General features: G+C 50.3%; 1 protein-coding gene across 1 annotated transcript in view; it reads right to left on the bottom strand.

The window, feature by feature from the left end:
- CENPE (centromere protein E) overlaps positions 1-26,251 on the bottom strand; it is a 1,817,274-nt gene that overhangs the window by 963,058 nt on the left and 827,965 nt on the right. The window contains exon 30 of the mRNA XM_086962044.1: positions 13,006-13,311. Within this exon, the coding sequence (XP_086818170.1) occupies positions 13,006-13,311 (306 nt within the window). The remainder of the gene's footprint in view (positions 1-13,005; positions 13,312-26,251) is intronic.

Raw genomic sequence — 26,251 nt, 5'->3', positions numbered from 1 at the left:
AAGGTGATGGGCTATCTTTTAATTAATTCAATAGGCTCGACAAACAATTTAATAGACTCATTAAACAATTTTGGCTTCTAAAAGTATTTTCCAACTAAGATGACGTTGAGAATCCGGCTGAGAACAATCTTCATGAAGTTGAACAGGTATGGCTAGGTTAAATAGGGGGGTCTGACAGAGGGCTGAAAATTAGGCAATCTGGCAAGCACTGCTTTTTCCAACCTCTATTTGGGACTCCTTGTTCAAATTTGTTGTATTCAACTTAATGCAGGTTCAATCTAATGAGATCTGATGAAAAGTGAATATTTGTATAGTAATTTCCCATCAGTGTTGCATGAAACTGATATTTTTTTATAAGGATCATTATATATTCTTTGAGAGGTACTATTTTGTTTTTATTTACTATGCCTGTTATAGACCTATAGAAACATATAAAAGAAAAAGTAAATCCTTAGAAAGGTGACTGAGAAGAACAAGTTACTTACCTTTGGTAATTACCTTTCTGGAGATAGTCTAAGTGGAGATTCCTTACCCTGTGAATAACACTAGGAGACAAATTGATCAAGATGTTTTTCTCAACAATTCCCTAGTGTGCCAATAGATGGCATAGTGTGGCTCTACATCAATTCTGACCCACCCCGGAAGCGATGTTGGCGCCACCTCTGTGCATCAGTTTCTTTCTAATCAAATTTGACAATGTGCAGAACTTCAAATAGAATCTTTAAGATTACGAAGAAAAGGCCACACCACTGAATTGGGAGGAGGGAGAGTCTTTAAAGAATCTGAGGTTCGATGGAAAATCCACTTTAAATACAGTTACCGGAGGCAAGTAACTTGATCTTCCAATGGATACTTCTTTCCACAGATTCCTAACCTTGTCAAGAGGTGCCAAAGAAGCACCACCACACGTGGTGGATCTGTCGATTAGATTAGACCAAGAAGTCCTGCAGAAAGGAACAGACAACATGTCCCTCCCATCATATCTGGCTAGCCAGACTGAAGTGCTTTGTGAACGTATTACCGGATGCCCACGTAGCAGCCAAGACTAGCACTATGTACTCCAGTGCAGTGGTAACAGCCGTGGTCCTGGTCGAATGAGACTTCAGGCCTTACAGAGCCTTTTTCTCGGCTAATTTATAGCAGATCTTAATGCTAAGCAAAATCCATCTAGCAGTGACCCATTTTTGCACTGCCTTTCCCTTCTTTGTCCAATAGTATCTTACAAAGAGTTAATCATCCACCTGATGGCTATTGGGGCCATTGATGTAGAGGCTAAAGGTTTTCTTTAGGTTCAAGCGATGGAGTCTTTCTTCCTCCTTGGATAGGTGAGGTGGGGGAAAAGAATGCCTGTAGGGTGACACTGTCCATTGTGAAAAGTTGTCAGAACGTTTGGTAGAAACACTTCCTTAGCACTAATTTGTCTGGGGGAAGTGGGTGGAATACAACTGCTGGGCAGAGTGCTTGCAGCTCACTCACATGACTAGCTAATGTAATCCATATGAGGAACACTATCTTCAGTGTTAACATTAGAAATGTGAGAACCAAATTCAGATCCCACTGAGGCATTACAAAAGCTTTTGCTTAGACATGTGAGAGAGACCTCTTAGAAAGCACTTCAGATTAGGTGATTAAAATAGAGATGGCTCATCAGGCATTCGGTACTGACAAATAACTTACACTTAGCCAGCAAGGTCTTGCTCTCGCTTGGTCAAGGTACTGTTAAGGAGAATAGAAGGATATCAGACAAATGGGCTTCTAAAGGTTGAATATGCTGAGAGGAACAAACGTATGTCAGTGTCACACATTAATGGTTCAGGTGGAAGGACGAATGGCTGCTAAAATTATATTCACATCCTCAGAAGTAATGTCAAAGGAAGTTAACTGTTACCATTCAGTCTCCAAACATGGAGGTGTAAGCTGTGAAAGCTTGGTGCAACACCCCGACTTGCTGCTGGTTGTATGTTCTTACAAAGCATGCCTTTACCACACATGCGTTAGAACGGAATTGTTTTTCTACGCATAACCTTTTCCTCGATTTCTTCCGTGGTGACGTCGTTAAGAGGAAGCGGAAGTTCCTTTCAGTTTCCTCTTAAACTACGTCGTTTTCCTGCACATCTCGACGTTTCTTCTGGTGAGGTTTTTTTTGTTTTTAGGGGGGGGGGGGGGAGATTCCCCCCGCCCCCCCCCCCCCCCCCAGCCACCCTTTTTTTTTACTCTTTGTTTTTTTTACCCTTTACCACACATGCCTTCACTACGTACCTCGGAGTAAAGGTATGCGTGGTAAAGGCTTTCGTGGTAACCACGCATGCGTTGTAATGCATGCATGGTTAAGGTATTCGTGGAAACGGCCGCGTTGTAGTGGCCTTTTCCCGTCGAAGGAAGTTAACTGCTACCATTCAGTCTCCAAGCATGGAGGTGTAAGTTGTGAAAGCTTGGTGCAACACCCTGACTTGCTGCTACGACAAAAGGTGCTCCAGAAGTGGCAGCTGAATAGGAGGACAGAGGCTCACAGCCAGAAGTTCTGGGTACTACATTCTCCTGAAAAATACAAAAAAGTTATAGATGGAATGCTCGATTTAATCGAAGCCACTGGTAATCACTCGGCGGCATCCCAGTCCATTGTTATTTTGCACACCATAGTTGGACCCAGTCTTGGCCCTACTCCATTGGGAACGGTCCATGCCGAACTGAACCCAAACACAAGCAACCAAAAACCAATACCGATGGACTGGGATAGGGACTGAGTAATTACAAGTGGCTGAGATTAATTCAAGCACTCCATCAGTCAATTTTATTTGGACTTCAATGAAACACCCAAAGCGGGCCGGTATACCCAGGTCTGGGCCCCATGCATGATGTGCCACTGAAAACAAGATATACCTCACTGAGAAGCCCAAATAAGGGATAAACCAGTCTTAGGCCTCTTGTATTCTTAAGTTTTTTTCTTTGAGTAAAAGACAATTAAATGAGAGTATGGTCAAGTAAGAGTCTTGCAGTTAAAGGTTAAAAACTGAAAGCATGGAGGAGCCAAGCGCGAGACCAAGATGGCCGCATAGTAGTTCGGCTCCACCGACCTTCCTCTCCAGCCACATTATCCTGACAGTAATCCTGCAGTTGAGCCCCACTCCCGGACTCAGCAAAAAAAGCGACGTCCCGGGCTGCTCTTCCGGATCGCCAGCGGTGCCCAGCTCCGGAAATACGTTGTCTGACAATCTGCGGCCTTACATCGTCGGGAGCCGGGGGCTCGAGTAAGAGGAGAGCCCGCCGCCAAAAAGCATCAACATCAGGGCCGTAAACCGTAAGTCACCGGTCCAGCCCCGTAATCGATCAGACGTTCCCCTAAAATCTTGACGGGCCCTGCGGAGTATGCAGGAGAGGTGGGGCAATTGCAGAGAGACCCGGGCGCCGAGTGCCTCGCCGGCCCGGTGAGTTGGAGGGTGGGGCCGCCCTGTGTAACTGCGAGGTGCTGCATTGTGCGGCGGTGGCACAAAGCGGACAGCACGACCTGAGGGCCTGGTGAGCAGTGAATCGGTGAAGCTGGCCTCATTGTGACACCTCTGCCCGCCCTGCACCGCCGGTTGCTTGAGGCGCTGAATATGTGAGCAAGTGGTGCGAGAGGGGTGCCCATTTTCCGCACTGCGTGAGGAACGGCTCTGGAGGCACATTGACACAGTACAGTCTGCCCTGTCGTGGTGAGATCCCCCAGTTGTTAAGGGTGCAGGGTGGTGTGTGCATTTATATGACGCCGCAAGGCTGGTGAAACCCTTGGCAGACCCAATCATCCTTTGCACCGACTGTAGGTGTCAGGTGAGGTGTCCAGTTGCTGTGGGGGCAGTGAAACTTTTGGAATAGAGTGCCCTGACTCCGCATGGGATGTATGCGCCTTACGGATGGACAGGCTATTCAAACTACCTGCCCTGCGGGCAGTGGTGTGGGCACCAACGACTGGCTGTTTGTTCCCGGTGTGCTTGAATGACCGGTGGCTGTGGAGACCGCCCCGCCAACTGATCAGCTGGGTGACCAGAGTATGGACTTGCGGAGACTACTGGAGGTGCAGCGACTGAAATCGATGTGTTACAGGGACGCGCGGGAGCCCTACGACCCTGGCCCTCAATGAAATCCCCTGTCCAGTATCCGGCAGTGACGACAAAGACGTCTAGATGGCGACAAAGACAGACACTGAAAAATCCCTTCACAGGTCTTCCAAGGGATCCAGGAACGTCTAAACTAATAAGTTATACCGCTATACCATGCCCAAAGGGTCCCCAGCGGAATTGAAGAGGGCCCAGTCGGTGGGGGAACGCAACAATCACTCCCACAGAATCAACCTTGACAGATCTCATGGCAGCCATAAACGTAGTCCATACGTCCCTTGGCCAGAAGATGAAAGCTTTAGATAAACTAAATAAAGTCACAATTGAGGTGGGACTGATACGGGCGGATCTCACGAAGGCGAGTGAGAAAGTGAAATCACTTGAAATTTAGACAGCTAGCCTAATCGACGATGTGGCATATCTGCAGCAAGAGGTACGTGACCTAAAGGCCTCAAGACCCCTTACAGATCGCAAACTGGATGAATGAGGGTAGGGCCAGGCGGAACAATATTCGCATTCTTGGGGGGCCCGAGAAATCAGAAGGTTAAACACCGGATCTGTTTGTTAAAGACGTTGTCCTCAACCACCTCAAGCCCAAAGGACTGAGTAACCTTTTCACAATCGAGAGTGCCGGGAGGAAGGCCTATGATAGCGAGGGTCCTGAATTTGAGACGGATGTGATTTTGCAGGCGGCACGAGCGGGGACCCCCTTGTAGTTTGTAAATGCGACACTCCTTTTTCCCAGACTTCACTCAAACGGTGCAAAAACAACGGCAGAGCTTCCTGCCGGTGAAGAAGAAACTCAGGGACAAGGGACTGAAATACGTCATGATGTTTCCGGCCCTCCTGCTGGTGGAACTTAACGGGAAGGCCTGGTTCTTTGATAACCCTGAGGTGGCGTCAGACTGGTTGAAGGGTGAGCATTCGAGTGAGCCGGAGGACCGAGGTGGAGCTGATGAACAATAGGAATACGCATAATGAAGGACGTGGAACTTAAATTGTAGTATTGTAAGTTCGGGGTTTGGTGGTTCCACAGCCAATATTTTGATTAGACCTGGTAAATTGGAATTTACTGTGGATTGACCCGGATTTGATGAAGTGTTTAGGGAGGCGGGGGGGTTAGGCCCTCTTTCCTTTTTCTACCTTTATTAGTTTGTAGATTAGTGTTTGGGAGACAGGCACACTGCTAGTTGGGGATGGGCGTTAGCGATATGCAAGGGTGCAGTGAGGGGGGAGGGGGGTCGAGAGTGGGGGGGGGGTTTAAATTGAGATTGCATTGTGTGCAGTTATAATTGCAACCCATTTTCATATCCTTACTGCATTTTGTGACATAGCTATGATCGTATTGTTCCCTTACCACTATAATGTCTGCTGTTAGACGGGGATCTGGGATACATTTACTCAGTTGGAATGTGAATGGTCTTGGGGATAAAATTAAGAGACGGATGGTAAACCAGTTGATTAGGAGACATTCCTCAGTTGTAGTGTTGCTGCAGGAGACGCATCTAGTAGGTAATCGTTGCATGGCCCTACATAAGGGGGGTTATAAACTGGTGGTTCATGCCGGATTCACTACAGGGTCCAGAGAGACCGGTATTTTAGTGAAAAGCTCCTTTCCACTGGCCATACAGGCCACATGGGCTGATTATCGAGGCAGATATATCGGCGTATCGGGGCTGTGGGAGGGGAGAACTGTTACCTTTATGTCTATTTATGTTCCACCAGGCCTGCAAACTGACACTATCTGTGACTTAAGTGCGATCTTCCTAACACTGCCCGTGGGTTTACTGGTGATGGGCGGGTACTTCAATGCGGGGATGGATGGTGAGATAGATAGCCACCCAGCCCGAATTCTGAAGCCCTCCCAGAGATGGCTTCCCGACTTACTAGAAACAACTGGGCTTACCGATGGTTGGAGGTTGAAAAACACTAGCGGGATACACCACACGCATGTATCTGCTGCACACCACACCCTATCCAGAATAGATTATGTACTGATACCAGCGGCTCAGGCGGCCTCGGTCCGAGAGATGAGACACCCGAGAAGGGGAATCTCTGATCACTCACCGATCTGGCTCCGGACAGAAGTTGGCCAACTCGACGTAGGTAGGTAGGTAAAATAGCCCCCATAAATGCATTACACTTAAGAGACCCTGCCACCAAGAAGGAAATCATTACGAGCACGGAAAGGTATTTTCATAATAATGCGGGCTCTGTGGACTCGGCACTGACCCTGTTCGAGGAGTACAAGACAGTTGTTCGAGGGGAGGTTTTATCATAAGTCGCAGGGAAAAAGAGTGAAATCGGGCCTTAGTAGACAGAGCGGAGGCAGAAGTGACCAGGATGGAGATTGAGGTATCCAAAGATGTGACCCCCTAGGGCACACACCGATTGAAACTCCTCCAGGATGAATATAGGGGCCTAGCTAGGGATAGGGCCAAAGCACAACACGCAGACACTCAGAGCAGGAACACAGTGACAAAGCAGGGAAACTGATAGCGTGGTTAGAGAGAGGGGAGTGGGCGTCTAGGCTGCTGCCGGAATTGCAGACAGGTCACTTGGATAGGATAATTGACCGGCAAATTATAGCAAATGAGCTCTCGGACTATTATTATTCAGTATATACGTCCGCAGGGGTCTACACAGAGGCAGACAATGCTGCCATGATACATGACATTAGTATGGCCGCCCTGTCGGAGGATGATCGGGACTACCTAAATTCTCCTCTCACAAACCAAGTGACGCAGGCCATTAAAGGGGTAGACTACGGGAAGGCCAACGGCCCGAACGGAATCCCTATAGAATTATATAAATTTAATGCAAATAGACTTGCTCCGTTTCTTCGCGCCATGTCCATAGAGAGTAAAGAAAGAGGTCAGCTTCCCTATGATCAGCGGGTAGCAAACATTGTAGTTATTCACAAAGAGGGAAAGGGCAGGACTCTCTGCACCTCCTACAGGCCAATTTTGCTTCTAAATGCTGAGCCTGAGGTGCTGGCGAAGCTCCTTGCGACGAGACTGACTAAAGAAATCACTACCCTGGTTCATATGGACCAATCTGGCTTTATGATGCATCAAAATATGGCCCTTAACTTGCGAAGGCTGCATGGGATATTGTGCGGCGCCTCGTAGATACATGAGCCGGTGGTGCTGGTGTCTTTGGATGCTACCATGGCCTTTGACAGGGTTGCGCGGCCCTACTTGTTTGCCGTTTTGGGGAAGATGGGCATTGGCCCGGAGTTCATTAACTGAGTCCGCCTCTTGTAAACAGATCCCCTCGCCAGGGTTGTGGTGAACAATCGTAAATCCGCAGACTTTTCTCTGAGTAGAGGCACGAGACAAGGGTATTCCCGGTCCCCACTCCTCTTTGCCCTGGCCCTTGAGCCATTGGCAGCGTGGGTCCGATAGAACCTGTCGATTAGAGGGCTGCGTTGGACGCAGGATTGGGAAAACAAGATCTCGCTTTACGCGGATGATATTCTGCTTTACCTCACCACTCCAAGTGAATCACGGGTTTGCCAGATCAGCGGAAATACAACTGGGCCTCTCAACTAGCGGCGGTGAATCATGCTGTTTACGGGTCTCCTGCAGAACCGAGATATGCGATGGACCACGGACAGGTGCCTTGGGGCGATTTTACGATGGCGCTATATGCTAGGACTGTGCCGATTTCCCCTCACCGGACCTTCTGGCCCATGCAGTACAGGTGTGGCATGTGGCTAATCGCCACCTTGAGTGGGACGGCAAACTCACCCTAGCAACCCCACTATGGAACTCTGAGAAGCTGGGCAGCCTGTGGAAAACAAAGTGTTTTGACAAATGGGATCTCATCGGGATCTCGCAGATCAAAGATAGCTGGGGAAAGGACAATTCTCACGTTTGCTGCCCTCCAAGAAAAGTACCACCTAAAAGAGTGAGCGCTACTGATACATCCAAGTTAGACATGCCCTACTTACATATACTACCAGGGGCGCAGCGCCCCCAGGCGCCTCCATCCTGGAGGATCGAGTGTTAGATGGTCATCTCCCTGAAAAGACTATTTCATTGCTATATAAATAACTCATTAATAATATGGGAGACCCGCTGGCAACCATTAGGGCACAATGGGGCGCCGATGGATTGAAACTAGATGATGAGGACTGGAGCGAGGCGGTCTCTTCTCTAAAGGTGGTGGCTATTGAAAGGAGACTTAGGCTGGTGCAATTAAGAATTCTCCATAGGTCGTATGTCACGGGGCCCCGGCTGGACACAGGGGTTGGGCGGAGTCTCGGGAGTGCCAGAGGGGGTGCGGGGAGCTTGGAACTTTTGTGAATATTCTGTGGCAGTGCGCAGAAATACAGGAATATTGGGTTAAAATTCAAGAGAAGGTGCTGGAGGCGGAGCTAATACTGGAGGCTCGTAGGTGTGTCTTAAATGTCTGGGAGCCTACGGATTTGAGTGCATATGGGAGACAGTGAGTGACCCTATCATGTAGGATTGCTAAGAGCAATATCGCGCGGCTGTGGGGCGCCAGCCAACCGCCCCGGGTCGAGAAGTGGATGGAAGACCTGGAAGGGTGAATGCACTGGGAGAGGTCGGTCTACGTTGCTAGGGGCTGTCCCACGAAGTGGGGGAAGATTTGGGGAGCCTGGAATAGTTATCGGGGTGATATTTGTACACCTCCAGTTGCCAGGGACGAAACGGTAGCGCATGAGTCTCTGTGATCCCTAAATGTTATTCTGTATGTATTATCTTGCAGTATGGGAATGTATATATGGCAAATGTTGAAGAGGCATATGTCACCTGATGCTCTTTTTTTCTTTTCGTTTTGTTGATAAAAAGATATGTTTTTTTTTAAACTGAAAGGATGTGCAGGCAGGGTATATTTAGTTATTTATTTATAAAGCCCCAGAATCGACCCCCGAAGAGGTATCCCTGCACTATAGACGGGTCCGAGTGAGAGGGGACCGAACAACTAAGGGCCAGAGGTAAACAAGCGGGTTCCTGAAAAAGAGATGTTCCGTGCATTGTCGTAGTTGTACAGGGAGCTTTTTTCCAGTGGCAGGGGCCCAAATAAGATAGGGCCTTCCCACCTTGCATGACCTGTTTGATTCTAGGCACTGCGAGCAGGTATTTAGATTGTGAGCAGAGGGACCGCTGAGGGATGTAGGGGATACATTTATCTGCCAGATAACTAGGGCCGAAAGTTAGACAAGTCCTTGTGCATGATACAGTGCACCTTGAAGCACAAGTTACTTACCTTCGGTTACGATATATCTGTAAGAAACAGCAGTTAGTGTTAGATTCCTTACCTTAGAATATCCCCAGGCGTCAGACTGGATCTGGAAAGTTTTGAGTAGCAGTTCCCCTGCGCATCGGAAGACGTCATCAGCGGCTCCGCATCCAGACAACAGCAACCGCGGGGGAAATGGCCCTCTCAGCTCCCCGCCGCTGGCGGTGATTTCAACACGGGATAGGCTCCTGTTCTAATTAAATCGAAAGACCCTGGCAGAGTAGGCACCCGTCAGGAGAGATACAAACTCGGCAAAATCGTGGGGTTGCACTCGGGCCTCCCAGATATCAAAACAGTAGCAATCCGTCAGGGTGGGCACCTGCTCGGAGATAAAGCCAAAAGGGGGGATCCCCACGCCGGGGAATCCCTTGAGGAAGGGATTGCAGCGCCACGCTCTATTTTCGAGGGGGGAGGCCAGCACTCCCCAGGCACTGGCAGGCAACCACAGTCCCAAAGGGGGGGCAAAGGCTGGGCTTAGGGGTCAGCTCACAGGGCCCTCCAGGCAGGGAGGCAGTCCCCAGTGGTGGTTCCTCCTGGCGCCCAGCAGCAGCAGGCCCCCCTCAAGTTAGGAGCAGCAAGAACATTTTTCATGGGGTCACAGAATTGAATTGAATCTGTTCTTATATAGCGCATGGCTACCCGAAAGTATCCCAGCGCTTGGAACATGATGGGGCAGAGCAGAGTAAAATTTAGGGAAAGAGCCTTGTTTTTAATTTCTTGCGGAAGGTGAGATGATTGGTTTTTTGCCGGAGGGAAAGAGGCAGGGCACTCCATAACTTTGAGGCATTGTAGGAAAAAAGACGACCTCCTGATCAGGACTTCCTAATTCTGGGCACTGCAGCCAGGCGGAGGTTATTGGAGCAGAGGCTCCTGGGCATGTTGTACGGTTTAATAAGATTAGTAAGAATGGGGGGACCATTGCCCTGCAGGTTTTTATGAGCGATACAAAGAGTCTTGAAATGTATACGTTCCTTTATGGGTAACCAGTGGAGAGATTTTAGTGCAGGTTTGGCTGACGTGCGGTTGTTCGTACCGGTGAGAAGTCTAGCCGCTGAATTATGAACCACCTGGAGCTTGTGGATAACCGAGATAGGGGCTCTCAAATAAATGACGTTGCCATAGACCAGCCTGGATAAAACAAGGGCCTGGACTAGGATCTTTTTCGCATTCTCAGGCAGCTGGGGAAGAATTTTCCGGATGGATTTTAACAGTCACAGTCCCTTTTTATACCCAGAAATCCCTTGTTTCAGGCTGCAGGGTTAAGGGAAAACCAGACGCAGCTGGTTTTGGAGCACTCTGTTGTGCTCAGCCCATCTTCCCATTCACTGGCCAGCCTAGGGACATCAGACACACCACAGGGGGCGGAGCCAGCATTATGTAGGGAAAGCCCAGCCCTATTCAGGTCCCAGGTGCAATCATCCCACCCATCTGGCTGTCAATCTCTCTATTAACCACCGGGGCAGACCTATCCTGACTTCTGGAGCCAGGCTCACCAGCCAGCTCCAGCCAATCACAAGCCAGACAGTCATTTCACCTTTATTACACAGACATGCCAACTTCTAGAAGTGGCACTTCCATACTAGACACATGAACTCCACACATATCGCGCAGCATTCACTCAAACGAGTTTGCACATACCAAACTCGACCCTGCACTCCCCATGCATCAGGAACTAACATGGACACATAAATTGCCCATGCATTCCTATGGGAGGGCAGGCCAATCTCACACGCACACTCAGAGTGCGCACGCACTTTAGACTGGGACACTGTGAAAGTACGCAGAAGCCAAAAACAACTAACACCAGGTCACAATTAAAAGCAAAAAGTTTAGGGGTGAACCTGCCAGAAGGGCCAAGTCCAACAGCTTCCGTATGGGGAGCCAATGGAGCTGGCAAAGCAGGGTCCGAGAGGCCGTCCTTGGTGGTGCGTTCAGAATCAGACGAGCTGCCGTGTTCTGGACAACCTGTAGTCTGTCAAGGGCGGCCTCATTGGCGGACAGCAGAAGGCTATTGCAGTAATCCAGGCGGCTTGATACAAGTGCCTGGGTTAGCGTCTTCCTAGATGAGTCGGGAAGCAGGGGAAGGATACTGCGCAGTAGGCCCAACACGTGAAAGCATGAGCCAGCTATCCGAGTGGCATGCTCTTTCATGGGAAGGGTCTGTTCAAGGCGAACACCAATGTTTTTCACACAGGTTTTTGGTGTAGGGGGGGTACCCAAGTGTGAGGGCCACCAGTCGGGGGTCCACAGTAATTGAGCTTCCCCAAAAAGCATTATTTTCGTCTTTCCCACATTGCACTAAAGGAAGTTATACCTCATCCACTGGGAGATGTTTCTCATATCCAGGGAGAAGGTGGCCTGCACTGATGGAGTAAACTTTGCAAATGGAAAAAGTAGTTGGGTATCATCCACGGGTATCATCCACGTAAGAAGCAGGGATAAACCCACTGTTCCTCAACAGATTGGCCAATGGAGGCACATAGATGTTGAACAAAGTAGGGCTCAAGCAAGAACCCTGTGGGACTCCCTTGGACAGTTTTGTTGAGGCTGAACGATATGGACCAATGTTAACTGCCTGGGAGCAAGAGGAAAGAAAACTCGTCTACCACTGGAGGGTCAAATCTCTAAGTCCAACCGCCTCCAACCTCCTGAGCAGGATCCTATGAGAAACCATGTCGCGGCAGACAGATCCAACAGCACCAGAATCATGGAGTGGCCTCTATCTAGGGTCATCCTGATGTTATCGGTTACCTCTAGTAGGGCTGATTGTGTGCTGTGTTTTGGGCGAGAGCCTGAATGAGATTAATCAAGGCTGCCCGTCCGTTCGACATGGTTGGAGAGATGGGTATTTATATGTTTCTCCAAAAGCTTGCCCAGGAAAGGGAGGAGAGAAATAGGACAGAGATTGGAAAACTCAGTTAGCGGGGCCTTGGAATTCTTTCGGATAGGCATAACCTGTGCTGCCTTCAATTCCAGTGGGACCAGTCCTTCTCGCAGGGAGATGGAGGAGATGTGCAATGGAGGGGGACAGGTGGCTGGCAAGAGAAGTGGTCATTTTTGCTGCATGAGATCCTGAGGTATAGAGCCTTACCCAGTTTTGGGTGAAAAGGTACTAGAGAAAAACACCTCAATGTCTGATGAACTTTAGAAGAATGAATAAAAGCTAATATAAAATCAGGAGACCACAGGAACAACTCTAAAAAATATGAAGCCATCAAAGGCATTCAATACTGAAAAATACATTGTGTATGAAGTACAGATATTTGTACAGTAACTACTAGAAATTTGTAAAATATCATTTCAATAAAAAAAAGGAAAAAAGTCTCATAAGTGACTGAAGTAGATAGTTATTTGCTACAACAGCAACATTAATTTCAGCATCAACTAGAATGTGAATTCTAATAAAAGGGCCCACTATGAACACTTTACTGGCAATAGACAAACCAGTTTGTAAAATTAAGTTCTGATACTTTTTTGTTTAGATACAAAATAAACAATGTATTGAAAATAAACAAAATCTATGGAGACTTTAATTTAAGGTTTGCCCGACTGTAGCACAATTAATTGGAAATAATTTAAACATACTTTTTATGTATAAAGAAGCATATCAACAAAAACAGACTAGTAATCGAAATATTACCTGTGTAATGTTAATCTGTAGATCCTCCTTAAGTTGATCTCTTTCTGCTTCTAAATTTTCTTGAATTTGCTGCAGTTCACGTTTCTCTTGTATAAAAGCTTTTGCGGCTTCCTGTAGAACCTCAAGTTGCTGCACAGCGTCATGTTTTTCATCTTCTACTGCCTTTAGAGAAGTTTCACAGGATTTCACTCGCTCTTCGAGGAGCTGCACTTCAGAAGTTAATCTTTGCTGCAGTTCAGCTTTATCTAACATAATTTGTTCCATTTCTGTGTTTTTTTGTTGTAGCTCTTCTTTCAAAGAGGACAACTGAAGACAATTCACAGAACAATTAAAAATATTGTACAAAAAAAATCACCAGTTCACAAACATTAGGGAAACTAAGCTTCAATTCATTAAGACCAATGTTTAAACATTTTAGTTCCTAGAAAACTGTGGATGCATGGCACAACAAAATAAGTACAAAAAAATAGGTGTCCGTACCTTTTAGAGCGGTGTAATGATTTACAAATTTTTAACTTCAGTTTCTTTTAAACTTAAAAAAAAAAACGGGCAAATAAATTTAACAGATACCAAGCCATGTAGCCAATGCAGACAACAATCTGATGAAAATATTGTAACGTCTGTGAGAAGTTGGCCTGATATATAACGTTCACTATTCTAGTGAGCACTTTGTATCAGTCCAAACAACCCTTATGGTGATTGGTTGTAAGTCAACCTTATAGACCAGCTATCCTAGTAGCGTGGATACGAGCAGTCTTCGGGCTAAACTCTAGAGGGCGTGTTAAGCCAGCTGTTATACCATCACATATACCCCTTGAACACCAAGTGAAAGGACACCACACAAGTGTTATGAAAATAAACAGTGTATTTATTTAGATCACAACAGCCCTGTACTCTTTATTAGGACAGGGTACTAAGCACACAACAAAACTCTTACGAAAATACTTTAAGTTGCACAATTTACACAAATGCCCGAGGGGCACGAAAAACCATATACTCTGAAAGTGGAATGCAAAATTACTAGCAGGCAAGTACTGTACTAATAGGCTTTTGAATCGCTAGGACTACGTTACTGAACCTTCAGATTACTAGTAGGAGGCCCAGGGGACTCGGGTGCAGAGTGTGCACTCTCACGCGGGATGCGGGACAAAGTCTATGGGGGCTAGTAAAGGCAAAGTTAGTGTTCTCGGGCGAACCCGACTAGGTAGATCGAAAACGAAAGTGGATCTGGACCCTTGGATAGTGAGGCTATGCTGGGGCACCAAAATGCCGAAGTTACCTAGCCCAGGGGCTGCAGTTGCATAGGTCTGTAAAGACGTCGGGAATCCTCGTTGACGAACCAGGAGCCTGAAGAAAGAAGTTGCTGGCAGGCGACCAGTGAAGATAGTTCGAGTGATCCAAGCCTGGATCGAAGATGGATGACACCTGAAAGCAGAGGGGACCAAGTTCTTTAATCAATAGCCAGTGATTGTGTGGGCACCAGGATGGCACCGGACGAAGTCACCTCGACCAGGTGAGTGGGCGACGCTGGGCTCTGCAGTCTCACGGACCAGGTGGCGTTGTCGGCGACCAGGATGGAGGTGCGAGCTGTCCCACGATGGTTGATGCTGTCGACGTCGCTGGACCCAGGATTGGGGCAACAAGTCTTGGCAAATTCAAGCCCACGCGGTGGACCTTAAATGGCGTCTGGAGTGGACCAGGAGGGTCCGGGGTGCTCCTCTTTTGGAAGGGAGCAAGGGCCAGTCTGGAGCAACCAGACCAGCAGTGTTGTCGTCGTTGATCGTCGTCGGGAAGGCCACAAGCCAGCGGGCTAGTAGCCAGACAACGCGGTGAGCAGCAAAAAGCAGAAGGGCCCCACGCAGATAGTGGAGATGCTGGGAGGCTGGACTTCGGTGCTGGAGCTGCTCAGGGTCGGGGCTTCTCCGACCCCAAAGCACTCACCAGAGGATCCCTCGGCGGTCGTGCTGGATAGAAGTCGTGCAGTTCTGATGATGGCCAGTCCCTCGAGGTCTCGTCGCACCTACGGTTCTCAGCTTAGCTGTAGAGGTAGGTAGAGGTCAGAGGTGCCAGGGAAGCCGGTTCTCGTCGAGCTGGTCCGTCGGATTCCTGAGGAAGGACGTGCAGCAAACCGCAGAGTTCTTAGATGGTGCCTGCGGATGCAGGGTGACTACTCCTTAGCCACAAGGGAGAAATCTTGAGAAGAAGTCGAGAGTTCCTTTCGTAGAAAGTAGTTTCTTGATTCAAAGATGATCTAATTTGGAAGGGTCCCCGCTCCTGCCTTTATCCAAAAGAAAGGGGTGGGTACGCGACTAGGTCCTGCCCTAGGGGTGGGACCAGGAAGGGGGGTGGTTACACCCCTCTCCCATGCCGGACTTTCCCCAGTCCAGGGTCTGGTGTGCCCCTGGAACTGGTTCTAGCCGGCAGATGCGTAGTGAGCACCGGGGTGCCACTTGCAGTCACCTTCCTGTAAAGCCCTGCCTACCCAGGATACACAAAACCCTGTCTGGGATGGTGCTAGCACCGCCCCTGAGAGGAAACCCTTTGTCCAAGCTGTAGGGGAGTAGGGTCTGCAATCCTATGATCACCCAGATTTTTTGCTTTTGTTTCACTGGTTTACGACTATCTGGCTGTGGGCCTGCCAATCAGACCCACAGCCTGGCTGTTCTCTTTCTAAATTACAACGTGTACCCTAGGTGCATTTACCACTTGGTACTGGGCCACCTTATCAGACCCTGTAACTCAGGGCATAGGTGTACCCAGGGCTGCCAGGGGCTGCAGTATGTATTATGCCACCCCTGGCTGGCCTCCTAAATTTGACACAACTGACTGCATGACAGCTGGGCAAAGTCGTGTAATCACCCTTTGCTGTAGGTGTAGTATACCTATACCTAACCCTAAAATGGACACACAGATTCCTATCAGTCACTCCTATGGCAGGCCTTGACAATCCTGAAGGCAGTGTGCTTGGAATCGTGTGAGATGGTGCTCTGGCATGAGCTGAGCCTGTCTGCAGCTTGCAGAACCAAGTCCTAATAGCTATTCCATGATATCGCATACCATATACTTTTAAGTGCATTATAATCCTCGCGGTTAAATGCTAACTTTGGTAATGCTTTATCAAAACATGTCGAGTAAGGTGTCATACGAATTGGAATACTAACCCCTCGCCAATTCTGGCGACGGGGTTAGCATTTCACCCTTCTAGAGGGACACGACATGTATGTAACTGTGAACCCCGGTTAAAGTTAAACGAAGCCTCAGCTCCACAAAATGGATGCTGCCACCACAGACACGAGTCTGACCCCCTGCAGCTGGGAGTCCTTCCAGCGAGGGGAGCCTGGACAAAGGGTTTCCTGTCAGGGGCGGTGCTAGCACCGTCCCAGACATGGTTTTGTGTATCCTGGGTAGGCAGGGCTTTACAGGAAGGTGACTGCTGAGTGGCACCCCGGTGCTCACTACGCATAGGCCAGTCTGAACCAGTTCCAGGGGCACACCAGCCCCTGGCCTGGGGAAGTCCGGCATGGCAGAGGGGTGTAACCACCCCCCTCCTAGTCCCACCCATAGGCAGGACCTAGTCACCGGGTCAGCCCCCTTTTTTAGTATAAAGATGGGAGCGGGCCCCCTGTTCAAATTAGATCATCTTTGGAATCAAGACACGACTTTCTGCGAAAGGACATCAAGATTTCTTCTTCAAGATTCTCCCTTGTGGCTAAGGAGTAGTCACCCTGCATCCGCAGGCACCATCCTAAGAACACTGCGGTCTGCTGCAAGTCCTTCTTCACGAATCCGACGACCCAGCTCGACGAGACCCGGCTTCCCTGGCACCTCTGACCTCTACTCACCTCTACAGCAAAGCTGAGAACTGTGAGTGCGACGAGACCTCGAGGGACCGACGATCGCCAAGACTGCACGACTTCTTTGCAACAAGCCCACCGTGTGCTCCACTGGTGAGTGCTTTGGGGTCCGAGAAGCCCCAACCCTGAGCAGCTCCAGCACCTAAGATCAGCCCTCCAGCATCTCCACGATCTGCGTGGGGCCCTTCTGCTTTTGCGTGCTCACCGCGCTGTGTGGCTACTAGCCGGCTGGCTTGTGGCCTTCTTCACGACGCTAGACAACATCACTGCTGCTGGTCTGGTTGCTCCAGACTGGCCCTTGCTTCCTTGCAACAGAGAAGCACCCCGGACCCTCTTGGTCCACTCCAGACGCCATTTTGAGTCCACCGCGTGGGCTTGAATTTGCCAAGGCTTTGTTGCCCAATCCTGGGTCCAGCGACGCCGACAGCTTCATCCATCGTGGGACAGCTCGCTCCTCCATCCTGGTCGCCGACAACGCCTCCTGGTCCGAGAGATCTGCGAGCACAGCGTCACCCACTCACCTAGTCGAGGTGACTACCATCCGGTGCCCTCCTGGTGCCACCTGACTACTGGCTAGTAGTCTCGAACTTGGTCCCCTCTGCTTTCAGGTGTCATCTTCCTTCGATCCAGGCTTGGATCCATCGAACTTTCTTCACTGGTCGCCTGCCAGCAACTTCTTTCTTCCAGGCTCCTGGTCCGTCTACGAGGATTCCCGACGTCTTTTGAGACCTATGCAGCTGCAGCCCCTGGGCTAGGTAACTTCGGCATTTCGGTGCCCCAGCATAGCCTCACTATGCAAGGGTCAGAATCCACTTTCGTTTTCCTCCTACCAGGTCGGGTTCGCCCGAGAACACTAACTTTGTCATTACTAGCTACCATAGACTTTGTCCCGCATCACGCGTGAGAGTGCACACTCTGCACCCGAGTCCCCTGGGTCTCCTAGAAGTAATCTAACGATTCTATAGTCAAGTCCTAGCGATTCCAAAGGCTATTAGTACTGTACTTACCGGCCAGTAATTTCGTATTCCACTTTCAGAGTATATGGTTTTCCGTGCCCCTCGGGCATTTGTATATACTGTGCTAACTTAAGTATTTTCGTAAGAGTTTTGTGTTGTGCTTAGTACCCTGTCCTCATAAAGAGTACAGGGCTGTTGTGATTTATAATAAATATCTTGTTTATTTTCATAACACTTGTGTGGTGTCCTTTCACTGGGTATTCAAGGGGTATATGTGTGGTAAACAGCTGGCTTAACACGCCCTCTCGAGTCTTTAGCCTTAGACTGCTCGTATCCATGCTACTAGGATAGCTGGTCTATAAGGTTGACTTACAACCAATCATCAATAAGGGTTGCTGGACTGATACATAGTGTTCACTAGAATAGTGAGCACTGCATATCAGGCCACCTTCTCACACAAGCTCTCCTCGCTGGAAGGACTCCCAGCAGCAGGAGGTCAGACTCGTGTCTGTGGTGGCAGCATCCATTTTGTGGAGCTGAGGCTCCAGTTAACTTTAACCGGGGTTCACAGTTACATACATGTCGTGTCCCTCTAGAAGGGTGGAATGCTAACCCCGTCGCCAGAATTGGCGAGGGGTTAGTATTCCAATTCGTATGACACCTTACTCGACATGTTTTGATAAAGCAATGCCAAAGATAGCATTTAACCGCGAGGATTATAATGCACTTAAGAGTATATGGTATGCGTTATCATGGAACAGCTATTAGGACTTGGTTCCGCAAGCTGCAACCGGGCTCAGCTCATGCCAGAGCACCATTTCACACTATTCCAAGCACTCTGTCTTCAGGATTGTCAAGGCCTGCCATAGGAGTGACTGATAGGAATCTGTGTGTCCATTTTTAGGGTTAGGTATAGGTATACTATACCTAAAGCAAAGTGTGATTACACCACCTTGCCCCAGCTGTCGTGCAGCCAGTTGTGTCAGATTTAGATGGCCAGCCAGGGGTGGCATAATACATGCTGCAGCCCCTGGTAGGCCCTGGGTACACCTATGCCCTGAGTTACAGGGTCTGATAAGGTGGCCCAGTTCCAATTGGGTAATGCACCTAAGGTACACATGTCAATTTAGTGAGAGAACAGCTAGGCTGTGGGTCTGATTGGCAGGCCCACAGCCAGAGAAAGTCGTAAACCAGTGAAACAAAAGCAAAAAATCTGGGTGATCATAGGATTGCAGACCCTACTCTCCTACAACGTCATTATATGCATTTTTGTGGTTGACAGAGTAGGATTATTAATCGCTCCAGAGCTCATTCCATCCCTTTGTACCAATTCTCTTTTTACCTTCAATCCTGCTTTAGCGTCCTCCTACAAAACTGTACACAAAAAGTAATTTATAATTAACTACGTTGGTTACTGATTCGGCTGAATATGTGTTGCACAAGTTACTACTTGTGTAACGATATATCTGTAAGAGACAGTGATAGATTCCTTACATTAGAATATCCCGAGGCGTCAGACTGGATCCAGAAACGTTTGCGTAGCAATACCCTTGCGCTTCGGTAGGCGTTGTCTGCGGCTCCGCGTCAGTCGTCGGCACCGTGATGACGTCGGAGTACTTAAACGCCGCCTCAGCGTGCTGACGTCAGTTCGTAGACACAGCTTTTCCGCGCCAGAAACGCAGAGCTATGCCAAAAACCAACACTGGTGCCATGAAACTAGGGCCCTGAAAGGGGATGACCTTAACCCTAGATATTGGTTCGCAGAACGGGGAGGATAGGTGGGTCGGTAAGGAATCTATCACTAACTAATGTCTCTTACAGATATATCGTTACACAAGTAGTAACTTGTGCATCTGAAAGAGACACGTTAGTGATAGATTCCATACCTTAGCATAGATACCTCAGCAATACCAACCCTGTGGTGGTGGGTCTGCGAACCAATATTCACACCAGAAAGTCCTAGAGGACGGAACGGCCAAAGAAGCCATCCCTCCGGACTTGAATGTCCAGGCAATAATGTCGTGCAAACATGTGCAGTGAGGCCCACGTAGCCGCCTGGCAAATGTCCTGCAAGGGCACACCTCGGCCCAAGGTAGTTGTAGTCGCTGTGGCTCGAGTGGAATGAGCCCTCAGCCCCACAGGGGGTTCCTTCTTAGCCAAGGAGTAACACGCCTGGATACAAAAGATGATCCAACGCGAGATGGTCCGCTTGTGCACCGCTTTCCCTTTCTTAGCGCCCACGTAACCAACAAAGAGTTGGTCATCCACTCGGAACTGGCGTGTGCGATCCAAATAAAATGAGAGCGCATGTCTTGGGTCCAGACGGTGGAGCCTCTCTTCCTCTCTCGAGGGATGCGGAGGCGGTAAGAAGGTGGGCAAGGTGATAGATTGCCCAATGTGGAAGGCCGTGACTACCTTGGGTAGGAAGGAGGGCCTTGTCCGTAACACAACCTTGTCCGGATGGACTGAAAGGAAGGGAAGTTTACAAGACAGAGCCTGGAGCTCACTCAGTCTCCTGGCAGAGGTGATGGCTACCAGGAAGGCAGTTTTCAAATTTAGAAGGCGAAGAGGACAGTTGGAGTGGCTCGAAGGGAGCGCACATGAGAAATGTAAAAACCAAGTTCAAGTCCCACTGAGGCATCACAAAGGGCACAGGAGGGTGCGTATGCGTGATGCCTTTCAGGAATCGATTAACAATAGGGGACTTGAACAAAGAAGGTTGATCAGGCAGCCTCAAAAAGGCTGAAAGAGCAGAAAGGTAGCCCTTGATAGTGCCCAGAGCAGAGCCCTGCTGGGCAAGAGAGAGAAGAAAGAGAAGAACCTCAGAAAGAGGGGAATTGAGGGGATCCACAGCCTTTGCTGTGCACCATGCCACAAATCTGTTCCACCTACAGACGTATACCGACTTTGTGGAGGGACGCCTGGCTGCCAGAATGATGTTACAAACTTCAGAAGGCAAGTCAAATGGCCTCAACTGTCGCTGCTCAATCTCCAAGCATGGAGGTGGAGACTGGACAGGTTCGGGTGGAGGACCGTCCCCTGCTGTTGCGACAGAAGGTCCTCCTGAAGAAGCAGACGAACCGGGGGATCGACTGACATACTGAGTAGCTCGGGATACCAGTACCTTCGTGCCCAGTCCGGAGCCACAAGGATGACTTGTGCCCGGTCGCGCCTGATCTTCTTCAGCACTCTGGGCAGAAGTGGTATAGGCGGAAAGGCGTACAACAGTGCCGCCTTGGAAATTCCAACGCGCAGAACTGATGACATTGTGCGTTCTCTTCGGTGGCGAATACATCTAACCAAGGCTCTCCCCACTGCTGAAAGAGACCTTGCGCCACGTCCGAGTTCAGACGCCATTTGTGATCCATCATGCACCGGCGGTTGAGTTTGTCCGCCCTGGTGTTCAGAGAACCTGCCAGGTGTTGAACCACCAGAGTCACGCCCTGATGTTCCAGCCATTGCCAGAGGCACAGAGCCTCCTGGCAGAGGGTCCACGACCCCACCCCGCCCTGTTTGTTGCAGTACCACATGGCGGTGGTGTTGTCCGTGAACACCTGCACTATACTCCCCCGAACAGAGGGGAGGAATGCCTTCAGTGCTAGACGAATCGCCCGTAGCGCCAAAAGGTTGATATGGAGCCGGGGCTCCGCCGGAGACCAGAGGCCTCTGATCTCCGCCTCTCCCATGTGGCCCCCCCAGCCCTGGAGGGACGCGTCCGTCACAACTACGTGCTCCGGTTGGGGAAGGGAGAGGGATCTGCCACTGACCCAATCGCGGTCCATGAGCCACCACTGCAACTGTCTCGCAGTGCCCTCCGAGATCAGGACATGGTCAGACAGGTTGCCCTGATGCTAGGCCCACTGAAACTTCGATCCCACTGCAGACCCCGCATCCGCCACCGGGCGTGATGCACCAGAAGGATGCAGGAAGCCATCAGCCCCAGAAGCAGCAGCGTCAACCTGACCGAAACCCGGGATAAAGGCTGGAAGATTGGAATCAGAGCCTGTATATCCCGAACCCGCTGCTCGGGTGGGTAAGCCCGAAACTGCACCGAGTCGAGAACCGCTCCGATGAAAAGAAGCTTCTGAGAGGGGCACAGGTGTGACTTAGGGACATTGATGGAGAACCCCAGCTGGTGCAAGAGGTCTGCCGTCGTCTGGAGGTGGCTGACGACTATCTGGGGCGAGCACGCCTTCAACAACCAGTCGTCGAGGTAGGGGAAGACTGAAACCCCTAACCTGCGCAGATGAGCTGCGACCACCGCCATCACTTTCGTGAACACCCGTGGGGCGCTGGTAAGGCCGAAGGGGAGCACGGTAAACTGAAAGTGCTCGTGGCCTACCGCGAACCGCAGATAACGCCGGTGGGCCAGCAGCAAGGGGATGCGGAAATAGGCGTCCTGTAAGTCCAACGCTACCATCCAGTCTCCTGGGTTCAGGGCAGCTAAGACCTGAGCCAGAGTCAGCATTTTGAACTTCTCCTTCCGGAGGAAGCCGTTGACGTTCCTTAGGTCCAAGATACGGCGTAGGCCCCTTTTGCCCTTCTTGGGTACCAGAAAGTAGTGGGAGTAGCAACCACATCCTACTTCTGGCCTAGGAACGCGCTCAATGGCCCCCTTGGCCAAGAGGGCCGAAACTTCCTCCTGCAGGAGCCGCAAGTGATCCCCCCGATACGCGGTGGTATTGCGGTGGCATGGCTTGAGGGGTTGTCTCGAAGGGGAGGGAGTAGCCACTCCGGACGATCTGCAGCACCCACCTGTCCGTAGTGATAGTGCGCCAGTGAGAGTGGTGATGGCCAACCCTGCCCCCCACTGGCGTCACATGGGCCGAAAAGCACGGACTAGGAGGGTTTAGAGGCGGATGCTGCGGGGGAAGGTGTGGACTGGCCTGGCCGTTGTCCCCGACCGCCTCCACAGCGATTTCCACTGCCGCCACCGCGCTGGATGTTAGTCTGTGGTGTGTGGCTGGCAGCACGTGTGGGGACGTCCCTTCCTTGGCCACGAAAGGAGCGAAAGGCACCCATTTGCTGGCGCGGGGGCCGAGAGGCCCAAGGACTTGGCCGTAGCCCTGGAGTCCTTAAAGCGCTGAAGCGCATGGTCTGCCTTGTCGCCAAAAAGGCGACGGCCATCGAACGGCATGTCCATTAGAGTGTTCTGGACATCTGACGAAAAGTTGGCGGACCTCAGCCAGGCGTGGCGTCTAACCGCCACCGTCTTAGCCATCTCTCTACCTAGCGAGTCAGTGGTATCCAGCCCACACCGTATAGAATATTTGGCTGCGTCTCGGCCCTCCACAAGGGCTTGGCCGAGTTTGGCCCGTACCTCCAACGGGCACTCAGACAGCACTTCCACCACCGTCTACCACAGAGAGTGGGTGTAGCGGCCCAAGAGGCAGGCGGAGTTGGAAGACCGCAGTCCCAAACTAAGGGAGGAGAATATTTTCTTTCCATAATTCTCATACCTCTTGGATTCCCTGTCCGGCGGGGCCGACGGGAAAGCGGTCTGGGAATTTGAGGCCTGGATGACCAGACTCTCAGGGGTGGGGTGGGCGGACAGGAAACATGGGTCGGCCGGGCGGTGGCGTCTGGCCACGTTCCCATCTACGGGCGAACCCGTAGGGGGCCAGGACCAAGTGCCCAAAAGAACATCCGTCAAGGCCTCATTAAAGGGCAGCAGAGGCTCGGCCAAGCTGGACTGCGGTTTAAGGACCTCAGTGAGGAGGTTAGTCCTCAAGGCCGCGACGGGGAGCTCAAGGCCCAAGGCCTTGGCAGCCCTCGTCAACACCACACTATATGTTGCCCCCTCGTCCGAAGCCATGGTAGGAGGGGAGACTAGACCAGTGTCTGGAGAGGTATCCAGGCCACTGGCTTCCCCAAGGTCTCCTGCCCAGTCCTCTTGAGACTGACACTCCTTGGTCAGAGGGTCCTCAGACCCCTCCCAATCCTCCTCATCACCCATCTCCTGATACTCAGGGTTGTCAATCAATGGGGCCTGTTCGTAGAAGTGGAAATCTCCAAACGGCGTCGAAAGCGGTGCCGTTCCGGCGCCGGAACAGGAGCGAGGGAGGCATCGGGGCCGGCGCCGCCCGAGGACGGCGCCGGGGGTGACACCATACGGACCGACGCCGGGGGGGTCGTAAGGTCCACCGATGACGATCCAGAGCCTGATGAAGGTCCAGTGGGGTCCCGAGAGACGGGGCCCATAGGCACCGGCGGCGTCGGGACCGCTTGCCCTTGCGGCGCTGGGCCCGAAGGCGCCAGCGGTGTCTGGACCGGAGGGCCTTGCGGCGACGGGCCCGAAGGCGCCGGCGGTGTATGGGCGGAAGCTCCCAACCCGCTAGGGGCCCCAGACGGATCCGCTGGGCCCGGAGGCGCCGCGGAGCCCGTCGGAGGAGAAAGGGACCTCATGGCCATGAGGAAGCTCTCGATCTCCTCCAGAGTCGCATTCTGCTAAGGGACCGGAGGGTGTGGGGCAGGTCGCGACAACCGTGACTCCGAAGGACTCGCGTGGGTGGTGTCACCCGAACCCCCGGCCGCATCGTGCGAGCGTCGGGGGGAGTCAGAAGAGCGATGACGCCTCTTCGACTTCTTGTGCTTCTTACTTGACTACTTCGACCCGGAGGAGTGGTGCAGACTCCCGGAGCTGCGGTGGCTCCGTCCCCGCGACCTGTACCTCGACCTCCCGTGGGACCGGGACCTCACGCGGCGCAGGCCGACTACCGGAGTTCGAGTCGCCTGCGGGACCGCTCCCGCCTGGCTTTCGAAGAGAGGGCCCGGCAGTCGGAGAAGGCCTTGTCGCCGTGGTCGACGCCCAGACAAATTAGGCACAGGTGGTGTGAATCCGTGACCGACATCGTGCGGTCGCAATCCTCACAGTGCTTGAAACCAGGCATCCCTACGGCACCGATCGGAGTCTGAAGACTTCGAACAATGATCAAAAAGATCCAAAAAAAAGTTAGTCAAAAACTGACTAAGGGTTACTGCTTTTTCCAGATCTGCGCTTGCTGGCGCGGATAAAAGAAGAACTGACGTCAGCACGCGGAGGCGGCGTCTAAGTACTCCGACGACGTCATCACGGCACCCACGACGCCGACAACGGACGCGGAGCCGCAGACGACGCCTACCGACACGCAAGGGTACTGCTACGCAAAAGTTTCCGGATCCAGTCTGACGCCTGGGGATATTCTAAGGTAAGGAATCTATCATTAACATGTCTCTTTCAGATATATGTATACATGTTACATGCCCAAATCCTCTGAGCACATTGTCTGTACATTTCGATACGTCTGCCCTCACAACAACGGAGCTTCATTCACCATCCAATTCATTGCTATCCTATCCTTCACTAACAGTAGTGTGAGCAGCAATGCTTTTTTCCTCATCTTACTTTTGGTCTTCAATGGAAATCTCTCTAAGAAGCAGATCTTCTTACAGCTGTGGTCCTTAATTTATCTGCTGTATCCAAAAGCTATCCACTGGTGCAAAGGAAGTTTGCGAATTCACCAGATGTCCCACATTTTGCACATGTATTGCTATTAATAAGGGAAATCTTAGGCAGGAATGTTTCCAAGACACAAGCTAGGTGCTTCACCTTAAGCTGGGTACACCAAAATATTGTTTTACTTGATGTCTTCCTTCGTTATATGATGTTTTAACACTTGCATGAAACTTCGTTTATTCGCACATGATATTTTCTTACTCTCAATTGTGCTTTTGTTTGAAACAGAATGTATATCCAACCATGGACATCAATGTTCAGCCATCAAAATAAAGGTAACAAGGCTACATCAATGAACACATAAAACAAAAGCAAAATGTGTGTGGTGATTTGCAACTGCTGCTTTCCCATACTAACAAAGATTCAGGCATACATATTCTGTCACACCATAACCCCTTAATCCCACTCATTTCCACAAGCTCAATATATAACAATTATATTTATGGTTCAATTTAAACTTCTACATGACATAGATTTTACAACATAGGCACTGTTTGATGACTTGGCGCACAATTAAGCAAACACCTGCTGCATGCACCTTATTTTTTAATTCAAATTGTATGCAGATCTGAAAGGGGAAGGAAGTGTAGATAAAGTGTGGGGAGCTCTAACTGTGTGTATGCCATTTTATGCCCCACAGAATCCTTTGCTTCTGCTACAGAAAAAACTGATGAACACTAGACCAAACTTGGCATAGAGACATACTTGTACTCAAATTAGACCATTTAAGAGGATTGGTATAAATTCATTAGTTCAAGAACAAGCTCCAAACTGCTCAGTTCATGATCAAAGTTGGAACAGGAAAAATAAATATATTCACTAGCGTGCATTTTACTATTCTCTAAATGGAAAGCTGTTCAGCCACCACAATCTGACTGGCAGTAACCTATTTAACATTTTTCTCTGACTGCCAATATGAATTGCAAGTTGTTCTCAAACTT

Source organism: Lissotriton vulgaris, chromosome 3_1 (genome assembly GCF_964263255.1).
Source record: "Lissotriton vulgaris chromosome 3_1, aLisVul1.2, whole genome shotgun sequence".
Taxonomy (NCBI): domain Eukaryota; kingdom Metazoa; phylum Chordata; class Amphibia; order Caudata; family Salamandridae; genus Lissotriton; species Lissotriton vulgaris.
The sequence above is the reverse complement of the archived record's forward strand: the minus strand, read 5'-3'. Positions and strand labels throughout refer to the sequence as shown.